We start from the raw sequence: 15,124 nt of genomic DNA on the forward strand, positions 1-15,124 counted from the left end.
CAGAGCATAAATCTACCTAAAAAGCGAGTAACATTAGTCATTTATAAGCGTTTGCTTTGTTGCTTTATTAAGATTTTTTTTTGCATTTATGAACGTTGAAAATGGCATAATCCCGGATCGTAATACATATGTACAAGGAATTACGGAAAGGAATGTCCGAGTATAAGATTACACAGATATAGGTCATGAATTGTGCGAGTAAGATAGGCAAAATGAATTTCTACATTAACAGTACAAAGCACAGAGGTAAAGCTATGCAGTTACCGCCTGTGAGCCTAATTTAGCACCGATAATAGCTCGGAAATGAATTGTAGTCCTACTCAAAAGAATCGGAAGGGGGAGGAGGCAGCCATGCAGTTCATGCAATTAAGCCTCGAATAGCCAGGGCGCGATCGGATTGAGCTGTAGCATTGATATTGAATTTAGACTGGGGTGTAGACGGTGTTGATACAGATGGGGCAACTGCTAGCAACGTCAGTAATGTAACCAGTTGCACACAGACAAATTGCCGTACTGTTTCCAAAATTGCCCAAAGTATAAGCACGCGTTCTGACCATTAAGCTGCGTAAAAAGAAAAACAGGGTCAGCGGGCGTGTCGGAATGAATGGAAGCAAGCAAAAGGGAAGTAACATACGTTCCAGCCTTGATCAGCTCTACCAGTCTCGGGTGCTTCTTAGACTCAGCCATAAACAATCCTGTGATCAATACGCCCGTTTTGGGGTCACCCAAGACAATTTTTTGTAGAGAGGGGTTCTGTGACACGCGAAGAATGGCTTCATTCCAGACGCTTGGAACTTGCGTGGCGAATGTGTGTAGAGACGGAGATTTGGCCAATGCATTGGTCAATAAATCTATGGGTCCACCGCCTGCAGGAGAAGAAGGGCTATTGATCAAGGGTGACGTGGGTGGCGAAGTATCTGACACAGGAGTAGAGGCAGATAACGACGTTGATGTAAGTACCGAGAGAGAAGGAAGGCCTTGTGAAACCGTAGAATAAGCCATCGCTAGTAGTGCCTGTGGATTATCATCCGACATGCGGAACGCAACATTGGCTGACTCCTAAGATGAATGATGGATCAACTCATGTTCCAGGAAGTCAAGTCGAACGACGAACCAGGCGACCCCAACTTTCGACTGCAGCAGCTAGCCTTGTCAAGACATATCGGATCCGTGGAAGCGTCAAATAAGCATTTGGTGCTTTACGCAAGGAAAGATAACCAATGCCTCGCAAGCCATTTAACGCATCACAAAACTCTTTCGTAGCGAGATCCACCCCACCAGAAGAAGTATGGCCTGAATCTAGGCAGATATCGATATCCCGAATATTTTTGCAGCACTGAAGGATGGCACCAAGTTGGGGAAAAATGCCCGCGGAAACGAACCTTTGGACGTATGGAGCTACTAAGTGTTCCTGAGTCCGCAGAGTATGGAGAAGAGCTGTTGCCTGATCCGGGGACGCTATATGGACAATAGAGTAATAATGAGGAAGAGCGATGCGGTGGAATTTTTTTGAGACGAGAAGAGGGGCAAGACGATTCCGGATTACTGAAGAGCTGCGCCTTTTTACCACCGGCGGGGAAGTAGGGGTAGTAGAAGCCAACCACTTTGGGCGAGGAGGAGGAGGGTCAAAAGGCGCAGTAACACAGAGACAGAGAATTTGTTCAGTGAGTTCTTCAGGGAGCATATTGATCGAGGCCATTTTCGATGTTATGTCCTAGGAGACCGGGTTCTAGAGTTATAATACAATAAGCTTTTGTTTAGACGTTGTTCAATGGGATGAAGGAAGAAATGTTTACCATGTATCAGGAAAGTGGTGGTGGAAGTACGAAGGAGGGTAAGTTGAATCGAGTTGAGACTGAGTTGGGTGCATTAAGAGAATTAGAGTGTACGTAAACCTGTACCGAATTGCTGTCGGCGGTCGCCACGTTCCCCAGAGAGTCCGTCTTATGTAATCGTTCTCTGTGATTCTGGTTTTCAACTTCCATCCTAGGCAGACGTTTCATCCTGGAGGATCGGGCTAGGATGTTTTTCTTCTTCATTGGCAAAACTAATGGTCTCAGTAAACCGAAAGATTTCGGTAAATCTCGGTACCCTTCTAAGTGTCTTTCTCGGTTCTTTCGATACAAACGTTTTTGTGTCTTGGTCCCCCTTCAAGTTCCATCTTGTTTTGACTGCAAGAAATTTGGCTTCTAGTTACATGATCATCGCTGAAGGTGATTGTATCAAGTGCAAACACACACCGAGCGCTCAGCGCTCATCCCGCAATAGGGCTGTGGCCTGCATCTTCACAAGTGTATGCTTGCCACAGCTTGATCGTCGCATTCTCGACTCACAGCCTCGTATACGTGAATCCACTCAATTGGCCCTGCCAGTAAACTCATGCGATCCGATTGCTCAATGCTTTTCATATCCTGTCAAATTTCAATACTCAGTTATGCTTGAGCTTAGCCTGCCTCAGCTTTTTTTGTGCGGTGATAAGTGATGAACTCCAGAGAGAAAGGCATCTGACATAACTACAGTCGAAAATTGCGTGGGTTTTCAGATACCTCGAACCTGCCTCGAACCCTGATGACAACAGTTTCGTGTTTTCATTATCAGATGTGGAATCGGAACACCATGTCTATGTCGACGGATACAGCGCGTCGTCTGGACAGCACCGAGAAGGCGACGTACTTACAGGACTGATGTAGCAACAGCAATGGACAGACAGTATGCTGAAAATCAGGCTCAAGGCTGAGAATATCCACTATTCACTCTATCGACGCTTTTGAGACAAGATTTATTCAGTCTGTAGTAGATCTTTGATCACAATTGTCGACTGGATCCTGAGCGCTGAACATGTTGCCGTATAAATATAAGCCTGAGCCGTCTCATACACTAGGCTTGAACCCAGAGATTCGATGTGTTTAACCAGAGTCAAAGTTTTTTCGAACAACGAACACAGTAAGTAAAGGGTGTGTACTATGTACCAACTTGAAGAGCGAGGCTGAAATTGGGTGGGTACAAATCCAAGTCCGGGGATGAAACAAAAAGAGAGTCTCAACAGGAAAGAAAAACATGCAAACGCGAACAGCACAGAAGAAGGTGGGCCAAAGCGAGTGTTACGAAGAATAAATATCAGAATGCAATCCATGCGGCCACGCCTGTCACTAGACTGAGGAGAATTTCCGGAGATATGCCGTTGTAAAGGGCGCCATTAGTACTATTGTTTGACGATGAGTACTTGAAGATACTTGTTGTTCGTGGTAAGGATGGGGGGAGGGGGTGTAAAGTGGGTAAAGTAGGTAAAGGGGGAGTTCGTCTTGGAGAGCAGGGAGACAAGTTTAAGGTAGTAACATCTCACCTAGAACTTGTACCGCTAGTAGTTGCAGTCGGATTTGCACTGGCAGATCCCGAGCTAGCCGACACAAGGGGTGTGGTCGCAGTGGCAGAAACGGAGGCGATAATGGAACTTGTATCAAGTGTTACGCCCTAAATATAGAGATATTGGGAAAGTACGGAGATAATAGAAGCAGGATGGTCAGAAGATTGCTACAAGATCAAAAGCACAAAATATACTCACTGCTTGCGCACATAAAGCCTCCGCGGCGGATATTGCCGTTTGCAAATCGTTGCCAGTGCAAGCGCCCTCAATACACGTCGTGGCGTTGGAAATGAATTGTGGGTTGGAACAAAGGCAAGCCTCGTCGGTGGAGGAACAGTTACCGAAGGAAGTAGAGCTGGTGGCGGTTAGACACGGAAGGGCACAAGCTATAGAAAAAGCAGGTAAACGAGACAGACAACCTGACTCTTGAGGGGACACAGCGTACTGGGCAGATTAAACTGCCTTCGGGACAATTCAGATGCAGAGGTGGAGCCTGCCACTGCTGCTGCAGCCAAAAGAAGTGCAAAAGAGCGCATTGCCAAATCCGACGCGGCAAGGATTGATATTTGAACACCTAAGCTCTATCGTGTGTTATGAGCGTAAATGGAAGGGAGAAGCGCGAGAAAACTGTAGAAGCTTTGTGGGCTGGGTATATATATATATAATTTGAAGGATTGAATGAGTCCAATCTTGCATTCAGCACTCTACCACTACCAACAGTCAAGGGTTGTGTTCTGGACCTATCACACCCAGAATATGCATCGATACAGCATCGATATCAAGTATCAATATGATGTATCGATTGGGTGTATGAGGGTGTATGCTAATCCAAGCGGTGAAAAATTTAGCACAGGAGTTTTCCATGGCAGCGGAAAAATTATGGGCGCTTACCTTATAAGACTGGTCAGCATTCTGATCAAGTTCGGCAGCGGTGCCGAGTTAACACCCCTTCGCTGGTACTATCGTGCCTGCCGGCTTTGAAAAGGCAGGGGAGTTTGAAAACATATCCTGTAGGTGTTTCTCCTTTCTTATTACTGTATGTATGCTTCGGGATCGCATTATGAACACCTGAAATACCTAGTTTGTGCTTTTTCTGTGAGAAAAACAGTTGAGATCTCCTTGCATAAGCCCTTTTGGCTGTCAGGTTTGCAAAATTGTCGAATATCACTTTATTTTATAAGCAACATAGCTTAAACTACTTAGGAATGTGTATGCATGTGTGAATATGCCTTCCGTAGTTCAGTAGAACACATTTCCGAAGTTATCCGGAGCGGTCTTCAAGGTTAAAGAGGTTGAAGATGGAGATGTGTGACTTTTTGTGACATTCTCCTGCAACTTGTAAGACCTGGGTCAAAATAGGTCTTAAGGTGGGGTTTGGTATATGAAGGTTTTGTCAAGTCCATGCCGCCGCTCGGTATTCCGAAGATCTGCTTTTATTGTAATCTCTTCCTATTGTTCTTTCTCGCTACACATATCCTTTCGTCCTAGTCTCTCATTATTGTCTTTTACTCTTTCGTTCTAGTCTCTCCTTATTGTCTTTTACTCTACCCTGCAGGTACTACTCGTATAGCTCCTAGTAGTTAGTCTGGCGCTCCGCACCGATGCGCCGCTCCGTAGATATAAATACTGCCTGTACGCTACTGTAGTTCCTTAGTTTAATTATCGACTTAGATCAACTTAGATCTCCCTTCTCAACTCAACTCTTCTCTAAGTCTTCAGGCTCAACGCCTTGGAGTACTCTCTACTATAACCCTAGGACTTAGACGTCCGCTGGTTCGCTCCTCGTCATCGGCGATACCGCCGCTCCGACCTGGCTGCTACTTAGCTCCTCCCTCTCTACTCTCGCTCTCCGGGGACTAACGGCGTAACGGCGGTGTTGTTAATAACTTCACTACTGTCCCACTCGTCTTCCGCACTTAGACACCTTGTGGCCTTGGCACGGTTCCACGGTGTACATGATCTTAACAGGTTTATGTTGTAGCGTGCTAGGAGCAGGCTGGAGCTCGAAGGGAGCTACAGGAACCGCGACCGAGGACGGGAATGACCTAGTAGTGGCTGGAACGACGAGATGATGACCCTTGAGGGGGTTCCTAGGAGGTCCAGGGAGGTTAAGGAAGAGTGCGGGACCGTACAATATTGCGTAGTAGGAGTTGTACTCGCTAGTACGTTAATATAGGATCGAGTAGGTCGTATATGTAATTGGGTCTCGAGGGTGTAAGCTCCCGAGAAGGGATATGCCAGGGAGGGTAGGTCCCTGGGGGCTGGGCTTGAGGATGGACTTCCTCAAGTGTGGGAGGTGGTAACGGAGAAGCAGTATGTAGTTCGACGTGAGGGGTAGCTTCGACGTTACCTAGATCGAGGTCCCAAAGCTTACGAAGTAGCTAGGGAGCTCTGGGAGGTTTGGGGAAGGGTAGCTCACCAAAGCGTGTAGGCATTGGGGAGCTTTAGTAATGTTCGAGGGAGCTAGGGGACTCACTCGGAAGGCTTAGACTTGAAGTAAGAGCGTATATTCGATCGTATAGACAATCAGGGAGACAATAGATGAGAGTAGAGAGAAACAGAGGTAGTGAAACAGAGAGTAAAGAGAATTCCGTATAGGTAGCAGGTACAAAGGGACAGGGACTGGACCTATGTAAAGGGTGTGTGTTCAAAATATACCAAGCTAGGGTTTCGGGACGTTGCAGCACTACTTAAATAGGTATGGGAAGTGAACAAGAGAACATCTGGAGACATGAGACAGTTCAATCGAGGGAGGGAGGTAATTGAGATTACTACTTAAAGGGGTTGGCGGTTAGGAGGATCTTGTATGCGTGTTGGGGCAGATGGCGTTTGGGTAGGTATGTCAGGACACTTGGGGAGGTGTAAAAGGGCAAACAGGAGGTGGGTAGGATGTGTGACAACGTCTGGCGAGTACTGGTACTGGTCTGGTTGTAGCCAGGGCATGACATTACCCCCCCTTGTAACCCCTTCGCGCCCTCGCGATGGTTAGGTGCATTTCCCGGGAAGTCACCTGACATTCACGTGTTGCCCGAAATTTTCTTGTTGAAGTCCGTCAGATGCTTGCTTCTTCCCCCCTTCCACCAACTCAGTTCTACGAGTCTAACTCCTCTAACTGCCATGTCTTCCAACTCTGATCGTTCTCCCTCTCGTACGCCCTCCCCTTTGCTACCTCCTCTCAACGCCTTGGGTGAGGTACCTTCCCCAGATTCCAAATCCGATGGGGAGGTCGAACAAGATCAGTTGGCATTCACCTTGGAGTCGCCATCTCGTCCTCAGCTTCAGCTGTTCGAGACGGTCTTTAATACTGGCAAGCCGCTCTCAGGTTATTGTCAAGACGATCCCTTGTGGCTTCTTCTGGCGGAGGTAGCCTCTCCGTGTACTAATTGTGTGAAGACCCCGGGTAGATGCAAGGTTCTGCCGAATTCCCCTTGTTGCACCAACTGTACCTCCAAGAAGACTTGTAGTCTTGGAAAGATACTTCAATATCGGTATTTTGCTCACCGCTGCAACCAAGACCTTGCATACAGCCGCAGGTTTTTGGAGCTTCACGGAACTTCCGCGCATCAGTCAACGTGGGGTATTCCTCTGAGTGCCTGGCGTGAATACGACGCCACTCTCCACGCGCGAACCTCCTCCACTTCGACCCTCCTCGAGCTGAACATGCTGGATGAAAAGGACACTGTCGAGGCCGACCAGCAGGAGCTACGGGAGTTCCTTGCCTTGCAACAGGGTGAGGCAGTCGTCACAGCCAAGCGTAAGCGCGACCGCTCCCCTTTGCCTGTGGCTGGCTCCTCTCGGATGCTCCCAAGAAGCGTTCTCGTCATAGGACTCCTGTGGCAGCGACCATTCCAGGTTCTCCTCTTCGCATCCGGTTGGTAGTTCCTCCCAGTCGTCCCGTCGTAGCCTCCTCTTCTCCTCCCATTCGCCCTCACTCATCCCCTTCCTTAATGGAGGTACTTCACAGGGGCCTGCCGATGCAGGGTCCCAGTGATTTGGTTCGATTGGCGGCTGCGGCGGAAGTCCATCCTGGTTTGGTTCAGCAAGCCGGTTCTTCCTCCCCTGCTTGAACACCCATAAAAGGTGCAGGGCAGGATCTTCTCTCCTCAACCATGCCTCCCATTCTCCGTCCTGCCCTGGTACCCCGCAATCCCGCTTCTCACCCTTACCGTGCTGAGAATCAGCGTCTTGCTGCTCGGGTTCGTTTGCTGGAGTCTCAGCTTGCTGATTCACAGCGGGAGAATTCCTCCCTGACCTCTGCTCTTCGGGATACCTCGCATGCTCTCGAATCTCGACAACGGGAGGTGGAGCAATTGAGGTCCTCCAGTCAAGAGTTCCTCCAGCACCAGGAGGAGTATCGTCGCATCGTCGACCAGTTTAATACCCTGGATAGGGCTCTTTCGGGACCATCTGACCAAGTAAGTCGTAGGACTACAGTCCTCACGATATTGTTTGTCTAACCTTCCTATTACAGAGTCTTCTAGAGCGTTTCCAACAAGTGGAGGAAGAACTTCGTATCACCAAGAAGGATTGGGATGACGCAATGGGGAAGCTTTCCACTTCCTTCCGTAGGATTTCCGAGTTGACGACTGCTCTGCTGTATCAACACGGTATTACGGATGAGGGCAATGCCCTGTCAACTCGTCAACGTGCTCGTTTGGAGGAGCTTCAGGAGGAGGTCCATCGCACTCGTGGTCGTGCTGCTTTCGTCGAACGTATGATTAAAGAGTATCCCGACGAGGGCTACTATGAGGTGGTCCTCCCTCCTCTCTCACAACTCGAAGGGGACCTCGTCAAGGTTCGGGCGGACCTTTGTCGTGTTGCTACTCTCACCCACCACCTCTATCGCTCTGATCCTGCCACCGTACTTCACCATCACAACCATTACATTGGTGCGATCATTGAAGCGGTCGTTGCCTTCCTTCGTCGTGCTCTGGAAACCGAGGATCCCGACGTTATGGCGCACAACTTCCGGCTGGCCTTGGATTATATGCAATCGGCGCGTGGTATTCATGGGGACCTCCACATACGGTCCCTTAGCAGCATCCAGTGGTTCTTTAACAACGCTGTCGACCAAGACGAGGGTCTTTACACCCTGATGTTGGAGAACTCCCGTTTTGACAGTGATCATCCTTTTTTGACTGCTGCTCAACACACCAGATTCACTAGCCCCCCTCCCGACTCGTTGGAACCTCCCCTTCATCGCCGTATGTTAGCTTTGTCAACGGCTCTCCCTCACCGAGAGGGTGCTGGACGGTGGGACGATCTAGTTCCTGCGATCCCCAGTGACAACCAATTGACGCTGGACTGGGAGCGATTAATGTTGCAGTACATGCACCACATCACCAATACCCCGCTACCTGCTCCAGATGTTGCAACTTCTATATCGTCGGTGGGCCCAGGTGGCGAGTCGTCGGGGGGAGTTAGAGTAGGTGCTGAACAGTCCTTCGACGCGGGGGTGGCACCGATGGTTGAACCCCGGTCGGTTAGTTCCCCTATTCGCACCCCGTTGTTCCTGCCTGAGCAGGAGTCTCCTACCTCCCCTTCTCCTCCTCCCCCTTCGCCCAGCTTGCCCCCCTTGTTCGGATCTGTCGCGCCCTTATCCATTGATCTGACTGGCAATGACGATGAGTTGTATGATGCGGGAGACGTCGATGCTGGTCAGATGTTGAAAAATGAACCTTTGTAGCTTCTTGTAGTCCCTTGGTACCTCATGTTCTATACTCCCTGCTTCCGTATTCCTTCCACGAATAAAATATCTATTTTGTTGTCTTTTGGTATTACTATTGCCAGCGTCCTTCGTACTGAGTGAAATTTAGTAAAAGTGAAACCGTGGTGCACCAGGTCGCGTAAGCCCTCCGATGCAATCTATCATTAGTTAGTTGTGAATGTCATGAGGTTGTTGCCCCCGTCGTGTTTTTGTGGTCCTCATTCAACCCCTGTACTCCCTTCTGCCTTCCTTGTCCTCCTCTTCCTCCTCCCATGCTTCCCGCTCTAGCAAAGCCCATTGCGGGCGCGATGGCTGCCGTTTTCTTGGGTGCTTTTTGTGCCAGTTACGTAGGAGCTCAATTGAGCCCACTGTTAAGATCATGTACACCGTGTAACCGTGCCAAAGCCACAAGGTGCCTAAGTGCGGAAGACGAATGGGACAGTAGTGAAGTTATTAACAACACCGCCGCTACGCCGTTAGTCCCCGGAGATCGAGAGTAAAGAGGAAGGAGCTAAGTAGCAGCCAAGTCGGAGCGGCGGTATTGCCGATGACGAGGAGCGGACCAGAGAACGTTCAAGTCCTAAGGTCGAGGGGAACGTACTTCAAGGCGTTGAGCCTGAAGTCTTAGAGAAGAGTTAACTTGAGAAGGGAGATCTAAGTTGATAATTAAACTGAGGAACTACAGTAGCGTACAGGCAGTATTTATATCTACGGAACGGCGCATCGGTGCAGAGCGCCAGACTAACTACTAGGAGCTATACGAGTAGTACCTGCAGGGTAGAGTAAAAGACAATAAGGAGAGACTAGAACGAAAGAGTAAAAGACAATAATGAGAGACTAGAACGAAAGGATATGTGTAGCGAGAAGGAACAATAGGAAGAGATTACAATAAGGAATGGATCTTCGGAATCCCGAGCGGCGGAATGGAGGCCCGCGGCATGGACTTGACACCCACCATACCTTCCCATCCTACCCAGGAGTTGAACTCGTCATTATACCCTTCCCATTTTACGAGGTATTCCACTTCCTCCTGCCGTCCCTTTTTGGGTTTGGAGTCAAGGATGTCTTCTACAAAGTGTTCTGTCTCCCCTTTTACGAATATCGGGGGAGGTGGGGAGGTCTGTCGTTTGAATTTATCGTGGAAGTGGAGTTTTAGTCTGTCGACATGGAACACATTGTGAATCTTGTGGAGGTCCCCAGGGAGGTCCAGTCGGTAGGCATGACTTCCTACCCTTGATAAGATCGAGTAGGGGCCCGCCCACTTGTGATCCAGCTTCTTCATAGGTCGTCTAGTCCTGACGTTTTCCATGTTCAACCAGACGTGGTCACCCTCCTTCCAGTCCGGGGCATCCTGGCGTTTTTGGTTCACGTACTTGGCATAGACTTCGTTTGCTGCTCGAATGCGCTCCTGGAGGTAGGAATGTAGTTCTTTTAGATTCGAGGCGTATTCGTTGACCTCCGCTCCTTGCACCTGTTCCAGTGTGATAGACAATCTCAGGTAGTATCCTTTGTTGGCGAAGAACGGCGAGACACTCGTCATTGTGTTTGGGGTGTTGTTGTATACAAACTTGGCTAAAGGGAGTAGGAGGTCCCAGTTGTCCTGGTCGTAGGAGCAGTAGATTCGAAGGTATGCCACCACAGATTGGTTTACCCGTTCTGTCTGTCCATCTGTCTGGGGGTGGTACGCTGTAGATAGGTGGGATTCAATTCCTAATACCCTACAAAGCTCTCTCCAGAATTGAGACACGAATAGGGAGCCCCGGTCTGAAGTTATGTCGGAGGGCATCCCATGTTTTGAGAAGACGTGTGTTATGAATAAGTTGGCAAAGTCCTTCACATTATCCGTCGTATGACAAGGAATGTATATGGCCTGTTTGGTGAGTCGGCAGACTACTACGAGAATGGCGTCGTACTCCTCTGGGCCTGCTGTGACTGGAAGCTGGGTGATGTGGTCTAGGGAGATTGAAGACCAAGGCCGTTGACCAATTGGTAGTGGACGGAGGTTCCTGTAGGGTTTGGAGCGACTGGCTTTGGCTCTCAGACATGGGTGGCAGCTCCGTACGTAGTAGTTTACGTCTTTGGACAGCCCTTTCCAGAAGAACAGCTGGTTTATGAGCTTCTTGGTGCGTTTCTCTCCCGGGTGTCCCCTCAACTTATGGTCGTGGTACGGCTGTAGGACCTCCCTTCGTAAAGTTCCAACGTCTGGGACATATATACGACCTCCCCTCTTTATCAGTCCCTCCTCCCAAATGAGAGATTCCTCTTCGTTGTGCGCGATCCTCTTCAGTGCTTCAATCATAGCCGTATCCTTTGGAGCTTCCCTTACTCGGTTTACTAGTAGGTCCTCGTTCATGAGGATGGTAGCGTTCAGACTTTCTGGAGGTATAAGAACCCTTTCCCTTCCCGCCAACACTTGATCCCTTGGAGCTCCCTTCTGGGTATACGTCTGATCTTCGGGTGAGTGCGTCTGGCTTGGCTCCCAACCTCCCTGGTCGATAGTTGATGACGAAATCTTATCCCGAGAGGAGTTCCGCCCAACGGGCCTGTCGCGCTGTCAGTTGCTTCGTCGTGGAGAAGTACTGGAGGTTGTTATGATCTGAATATACTTGGATCTGGTGTCAGGATCCTTCGCAGTACGCCCTCCATTGTTTGAAACAATCCACAATAGCTAGGAGCTCCTTATTGTAAATGTCGTAGTTCAGTTCTGCGGAGATCATTGATCGCGCATGGAAGGCAATGGGGTGTATCTCCCCTGTTTCAGGATCCAGCTGTGATAGAATCCCTGCTATAGCCAAGTCGGAGGCATCACATTCGAGGATTACCGGTAGGTCTGGATTGTAATGTCCCAGAACCGGGGCTTCGGAGAATGCTGACTTCAGAAGTTCGAAGGCACTACTACACTGTGGTGTCCAGTTCCACACTGAATCTTTTCGGAGGAGCTTCGTGAACACCTTGGTGATTCCCGAGTAGTTGTCTATGAACCTCCTATAGAAGTTTGCGAATCCGAGGAACGCCTGGAGCTCCTTAACCGTCCTTGGTTTTGGCCAGTCCATTACCGCCTTCACTTTCTCTGGGTCCATGGATACTCCCAATGGTGATATAATCACTCCCAAGTACTCAACGGTGTCGACGTGGAACGTGCATTTTTCCGGCTTTGCATGGAGGTGATTGGCTCGTAATCGTTCCAGGACCTTCCTGACGTGTTCCACATGGGACTCCTCATTGTCTGAGTAAATCAGTATGTCGTCCAGATAAATCACCACACAGACGTCCACCATATCGTGAAAGATCTCATTCATGAAGAATTGGAACACGGAGGGAGCATTCGTGAGCCCAAAGGGCATTACCAGATACTCGAATGACCCATACCGAGTTCGGAATGCAGTCTTCCACTCATGTCCCTGGGCTACCCTGACGTTGTTGTATCCCGCGCGGAGGTCGATCTTTGTGAAGATCTTCACCTTCCGTAGTTGATCCACCAAGGTGCCTATCAGTGGTAGAGGGTACCTATTCTTCTTCGTAATCTTGTTCAGAGCTCAATAGTCGACGCAGAGTCGCAGGGTACCATCTTTTTTCTTGGCAAACAAGACAGGAGCTCCCGCGGGGGAACTGGAGGATCGTATGAACCCCTTTCCCAACATCTCGTCGATGTACTCCTTGAGAGATTTCAGTTCCTTCTCAGACATGTTGTAGAGCTTCCCTATGGGAGGTATCGCATCACCTTCCATTTTGATTTTGATATCGTAGGGTCGATGTGGAGGTAGCGTCCTTGCTTCACCGGGTGAGAACACGTCCAAGTAGTCCTGGTATTGGACGGGAATGGATTTCTTTAACTCCTCCGTCTCCTGACGCTTCAATGCTTCTTCGCTGAGCTCCCTGACGACCCCCTCTTGTTCTGGACTAGGGTTCCCACTCTCAGGATCCTTTGATTGCTGCACTCTTTCTGGGTCATTGCTACCACTCGCCCGGAGCATTTCCTCGGTAGGGGGCTCCTCCATCGTGGGCAATATATGAAGGAAGTATACTGGGGTTCCCTCCCTCAATAGACGATCCATTCCGGCTGCTCCTATTAGGCTAATAGGTTTCCCTTGTATGGTGGGATCCGATTTTTGTTCCACCACATGGGTACCCGCTATGAGCTGCTTTCTTCGGAAGTTGTTACGTCTTATTGAACCCTTGGGAGTCAGACCAGACCTTGAAGGAATCTTGGGTATGTTCAGGCTTTCGAGGTCTAAGGTGGGGAGGTCTGGATAAGGTCCATGTTCCCTCCTTTTCTTCCTCTACCGGACCTTTTGCTTAGCTCCAGGCCAGGAGGAGAATCGTTCCGTGTCCCTACTCTTCCACTTTTGATAGGCCTCCTCTGAATCCTTCGCTGGTTGCGGGGTTACTTTCTCCATGGCGGATCGTCCAGCCTCGAGGATTTCCTCCACCTCTTCTTCCGTGCTTTCGCTCGCAAATGCTAGCCATTCGTTAATCCCCATAAGGATTGGGTCATCTGGCCCTAGATTTTTGTCCGAGGGGAATAACTCGTGTGGACCTGGTTGACTCGCCTCGTACTCCTTGTCCTTTACTTCCTCTAGTTTCACCCCTGTCCTTGGAGCTTTAAGGGGGGCTTCCGGAGGTGGTTGAGGAACTTCTGGAGGTGGTTGCGGAGCTTCAGGAGGTTGTTGAGGAGCTTCATGAGGTGGTTGGAGAGTTCCTTTGTGTATTTCCTCGCCGTTTACCCCCCCTTCCTAGTTCCTCAGTACCTCCCTCGGCACCTGGTTGGACAATTTCCGACGCAAGGGCTGCTGAGATTCGGACGTTTCGGTCCTGGAACGTCAGGCAAAGTTCCTTCCAGTCAATTACTGGGTTGTGCATGCATAGCCACGGCAGTCCTAGCACAATTGGAGCCGTGGGGTGTAATCGAGTTACTAGGAACTCCACCTTGTGAATTGTTCCATCCGCAAAACTGATCTGGTCAGTGTAGGTCTGAGTTATCAATCCTGCGGAGGTAGGTTGTCCGTCGAACAGCTCCAAAGGGATGCTGTTTGTTAGGTCAATCAAATTTTCGGGATGTCGCATAGTGACGGTTTTGTCTATGAAGCATCTAGTTGCTCCACTATCCACTAGTGTGGCGTATTCTTTGTCTTCATCGAGGTCGGAGAACGGAAAGCGTGTAAGGATGATGAAGGAGTTGTAGGATTGGGATGTGAGACGAGCTGGCTGACTCCCCGCGAGTGCAGCTCTTATTGTGGTAGGCGAAGGTGTTGCGGGGCTTCGCAGTTCGCCCTGATCTACCTCGAAGCCCCCTGCCCATTTCCCACTTCGTCCAACAGTTCTTGTTCACCTCCCTTTGGTGAGTCTAAGATGTGAACGTTCCAGAGATCGTCCATTCCTTCCCGTTCTTCCACCACAATCCCAGCGTGAATCCGTTCTAAAGGACGAGTTGAATTGTCCTTACGACCTCCCCCTTGGTTGGCCGTCCCTCTTCCTCGAGTTGAATCGGCCTTGGAAGCTCTCTCTGAGCTCCCTTGATCCTCCGCTGGGCGTTCTAACGATTCTGGGTTAGGGCAGTATTTTGCCCAGTGCTCCTTTTGTCCACAATGCATGCAGAGCTCCTGCCTTCGTCTTTTCCACTTCTCCGCTCTTTCCTCAGGAGTCCATTTCCTCCCAGTATCGGTAACTCCTGCTCGGAGGACCGCTTCAGTCCATTCTCCTCCATCCCTGCAGTGACAGCAGTCTTTGTCCTCCTCTCGGTTTTCGCTATCATAACTTTCTCCTTCCCCCCAAGCTGCAGACGCCCTTTGTCGTCCCTCTTTCCAGTTGGACCTGTTTGGGAACCTCCCTGTCACTGCTGGTTTCGGATTGGAGGTCCAGACATCAGCTGGATCTCGTTCCCGACGCAAGGGGGACTTGTAAGGAGCTTCAGGTGCTAACTCCAACCTGGGGAAGCGACTCAGCCATCCTTGCAGCGCTTTTTCACCGTGGAGGTTCCTCAAACTCTCCGCTTGCGCACGTACAGCTCCGTCCAACTTCGTGAACACTCGGGTCCACTCGTCGTAGGATCGAGG

General features: G+C 49.7%; 3 protein-coding genes across 3 annotated transcripts; all 3 read right to left on the reverse strand.

The window, feature by feature from the left end:
- Positions 1-73: 73 nt before the first annotated feature.
- On the reverse strand, positions 74-1,895 carry C8R40DRAFT_1134457 (uncharacterized protein). Its single transcript, XM_046229305.1, has 4 exons — positions 1,797-1,895; positions 1,115-1,729; positions 635-1,059; positions 74-561 (listed from the first exon to the last, which is right to left on the reverse strand). Exons 2-4 carry the CDS (start codon positions 1,697-1,699, stop codon positions 423-425), a joined length of 1,149 nt encoding a protein of 382 aa, XP_046079671.1. The 5' UTR covers positions 1,700-1,729; positions 1,797-1,895; the 3' UTR covers positions 74-422.
- A 735-nt stretch (positions 1,896-2,630) lies between these two features.
- Positions 2,631-3,397, reverse strand: C8R40DRAFT_820520 (uncharacterized protein). The gene is made up of 2 exons (XM_046236335.1): positions 3,344-3,397; positions 2,631-3,202 (listed from the first exon to the last, which is right to left on the reverse strand). The coding sequence occupies exon 2, from the start codon at positions 3,131-3,133 to the stop codon at positions 2,780-2,782; it is 354 nt and encodes a 117-aa protein (XP_046079672.1). The 5' UTR covers positions 3,134-3,202; positions 3,344-3,397; the 3' UTR covers positions 2,631-2,779.
- On the reverse strand, positions 2,899-4,375 carry C8R40DRAFT_1134463 (uncharacterized protein). The gene is made up of 4 exons (XM_046229306.1): positions 3,810-4,375; positions 3,563-3,750; positions 3,344-3,471; positions 2,899-3,202 (listed from the first exon to the last, which is right to left on the reverse strand). The coding sequence occupies exons 1-4, from the start codon at positions 3,898-3,900 to the stop codon at positions 3,118-3,120; spliced, it is 492 nt and encodes a 163-aa protein (XP_046079673.1). The 5' UTR covers positions 3,901-4,375; the 3' UTR covers positions 2,899-3,117.
- Between the last annotated feature and the right edge of the window lie 10,749 nt (positions 4,376-15,124).

The sequence above is a fragment of the Lentinula edodes genome, assembly GCF_021015755.1.
Source record: "Lentinula edodes strain Le(Bin) 0899 ss11 chromosome Unknown C8R40scaffold_67, whole genome shotgun sequence".
NCBI lineage: Eukaryota > Fungi > Basidiomycota > Agaricomycetes > Agaricales > Omphalotaceae > Lentinula > Lentinula edodes.

Bases quoted from the DNA above. Each gene is read 5' to 3' on its own strand.
- C8R40DRAFT_1134457 (XM_046229305.1), bottom strand. From the start codon at position 1,699: ATGGCCTCGATCAATATGCTCCCTGAAGAACTCACTGAACAAATTCTC. The intron at 1,060-1,114 runs GTTCGTCGTTCG...CATTCATCTTAG, and splicing joins TCGAAAGTTGGGGTCGCCTG to GAGTCAGCCAATGTTGCGTT. The intron at 562-634 runs GTATGTTACTTC...CTTTTTACGCAG, and splicing joins GAGCTGATCAAGGCTGGAAC to CTTAATGGTCAGAACGCGTG.
- C8R40DRAFT_820520 (XM_046236335.1), bottom strand. From the start codon at position 3,133: ATGGATTGCATTCTGATATTTATTCTTCGTAACACTCGCTTTGGCCCA.
- C8R40DRAFT_1134463 (XM_046229306.1), bottom strand. From the start codon at position 3,900: ATGCGCTCTTTTGCACTTCTTTTGGCTGCAGCAGCAGTGGCAGGCTCC. The intron at 3,751-3,809 runs GTACGCTGTGTC...CTTTTTCTATAG, and splicing joins AAGGCAGTTTAATCTGCCCA to CTTGTGCCCTTCCGTGTCTA. The intron at 3,472-3,562 runs GTGAGTATATTT...CTCTATATTTAG, and splicing joins AGGCTTTATGTGCGCAAGCA to GGCGTAACACTTGATACAAG.